Genomic DNA, 2721 nt, shown 5'->3' with positions numbered 1-2721 from the left:
ATTATAACATGCTTTCACTGCACTACCGAGCGCAGCTCTGTGTGCCTTGGGTATGTGCTATGGTTTGCTGTGATGCTCTTATGGTTACTGTATTGAAAGTGTTTTGCATAGGATGTGTGCAGTGCCCAGTAGTGCAATTTTCTGTATGTTATATATATTTGTAAGTCCTGGTCTTTTTGTTATGTATTTGTCTGAATAATTTTTTATTATACCTAAGGCACCTACTAGGATAAGAATTGTTTCTGCTTTTAGATTCCACATTTGAGTTACCTCTATTTCCAGGTCTTTGTATTTTGAAAGTTTTCCCATTTCTTTTATTATTATTATTATTATTATTATTATTATTATTATTATTATTATTATTATTGTTATTATTATTATTACTATTATTACAAACAAGATGAGGACAAATAGATGTTAAAGCAATGCTACTGCTGCTGACAATGATGGTGTTATTCTGTTGACATAATACAGGAATGATATTGATTTCTAACATTCATAAAAAATACATTATGATTGCAATGGGTGTTTGTTTATTTTAGAATGAATTACATTTTGTTTTAATTTAGGATGGTATTGGATTGATCCTAACATGGGTGCTCTAAATGATTCAATCCATGTATGGTGTAACCTGACGGCCCATGGAGAGACCTGTGTCTATCCTCTGCGAAAAAGAAGAATGGTAAGATGTTATCCAATCTATCTAATAAAAAAAAACAAAACAAAAAAACATAATAAGAGTAGAAAATCAGCCTAGCAACATCTATTTACCTTTCAGTAAATGAATTACCTCTACTATAAGTACTGAGTGTTTTTCCCCATTTGTAAGTTAAAATTCTGATGCATGCATGCATGTATGTATGTAGTGGAGGCGCAATGGCCCAGTGGTTAGGGCAGCGGACTTGCGGTCATAGGATCGCGGTTTCGATTCCCAGGCTGGGCGTTGTGAGTGTTTATTGAGCGAAAACATCTAAAGCTCCACAAGGCTCCGGCAGGGGATGGTGGCGAACCCTGCTGTACTCTTCCACCACAGCTTTCTCTCACTCTTACTTTCTGTTTCTGTTGTGCCTGTAATTCAAAGGGTCAGCCTTGTCATGCTGTTTTACGCTGAATATCCCCGAGAACTACGTTAAGGGTACACGTGTCTGTGGAGTGCTCAGCCACTTGCACGTTAATTTCACGAGCAGGCTGTTCCGTTGATCGGATCAAGTGGAACCCTCGACGTCGTAAGCGACGGAGTGCCAACATGTATGTATGTAAGAAAGAAAAAAGTGGCATTGTCCCTGAGCTGGAGACAAGATAGTGAGATATGTGTGTGTGTGTATGTCATTATTCGGTTTATTTCAAGAATTCTTGCCAATAGAGAAAGGAAAGAGCTGATTTCTAACCTAGATCCAAGGCTCCTTCATTGGAATATCAACAACATCAACAGGCTATTTTTGCTTATATGTATGTATGTATGTATGAATGTATGTATGTCTGTATGTCTGTCTGTCTGTATGTATGTCTGTATGTATGTATGTGTGTATGTATGCATACATATATATATACAGATTCCATATAAAGTTGACTATATACTGAGTTCAAATCAGTTGAATCTTACAAATTTGTGGCCTTGATTTACAGTCACAGAAAACTAATATGTATTTCTTTTTATCTATATATATTTGCCTTTTATTTTATGCTTTATTTTTATGTTTCCTTTCAAAGGTTATACCAAGAAAATGGGACAGAGATAAAAAGGAACTGAAATGGTTCAGCGAAATTGAAAATGGATTTAAGGTAAATATTACCCTGATTACACACAGAAGATGCTTCAGGCATATCTATGATAGGACTAAATTGTATTAGATGCAACAGATACAACGATGATACATCTATGATGGAACTAAATGTTAACATTCATTAGATATAATATGAGTTCAATTCCTATTGAAGTTGGTTTTTTCATTTTTGCTTCTGCTTTCGATTAACTAACCAAAAATAATAACTACCAGTCAATAAGTACAATTCATTTAATTAACTGCTTTATACTATAAAATTTGTGGTCTTGTGTCTTCATTAGAAAACATTAGTATTAAACTATATTATGTCTATACACATCATTATGAGGTGTGTATATATATATATATATATATATATATATACATATATATCTGTGTACATATATATAAATACACACACATATATTTATATATTTGTGTGTGTGTATATATATATATATATATATATATATTTATTTGTATATATTCTTTTTCTTTCCACCAGATTGAATACAGTTCCCGAGTACAATTAGGTCTCTTGCGATTAAACAGCAACTTTGTTACACAACGCTTCACTTACTTCTGCTCGAATTCTGCGGCCTGGTACGACCAGGATTCTCAAGGATTTGAACACGCGCTGACTCTACTAGGAAGCAGCGCGCATGAGTTTGAGACGAGAGATCTTGTAGGTAGTGCAGTGCCTTTTGATGGATGCAAGGTAAGTTGAATAATTAATGTTTGTGTATGGTTGGGTGGAACTTTTCTATGTTTATGCCTGTCTTTGTTTTGTGAGAGGGCGAGATTTTTTTTTTTTTTGCATACTTTCGTATTTTTGTTTGTTTTATCTTTTTTTAAAGAACCATTGAACAGAATAATTAATTCACTTTCTTCCCTTTTTTTTTCTTTTTTTTACCTTTTTTCCCCTCTTTTACAGAGCCACCGGACGAACACGTATACA

General features: G+C 34.1%; 1 protein-coding gene across 1 annotated transcript in view; it reads left to right on the top strand.

Annotated features, from left to right (window-relative positions):
- LOC106881622 (collagen alpha-1(V) chain) overlaps nt 1-2715 on the top strand; it is a gene marked incomplete at its 3' end in the record, with an annotated part of 52248 nt that extends 49533 nt beyond the window's left edge. Inside the window, exons 41-44 of the mRNA XM_014932086.2 lie at nt 570-682; nt 1711-1782; nt 2269-2481; nt 2698-2715. Coding sequence (XP_014787572.2) covers nt 570-682; nt 1711-1782; nt 2269-2481; nt 2698-2715 — 416 coding nt within the window. The remainder of the gene's footprint in view (nt 1-569; nt 683-1710; nt 1783-2268; nt 2482-2697) is intronic.
- Nucleotides 2716-2721: the final 6 nt, after the last annotated feature.

The sequence above is a fragment of the Octopus bimaculoides genome, chromosome 10 (assembly GCF_001194135.2).
Source record: "Octopus bimaculoides isolate UCB-OBI-ISO-001 chromosome 10, ASM119413v2, whole genome shotgun sequence".
NCBI classification, from domain to species: domain Eukaryota; kingdom Metazoa; phylum Mollusca; class Cephalopoda; order Octopoda; family Octopodidae; genus Octopus; species Octopus bimaculoides.
This window is presented reverse-complemented; position numbering and strand designations above follow the sequence as displayed.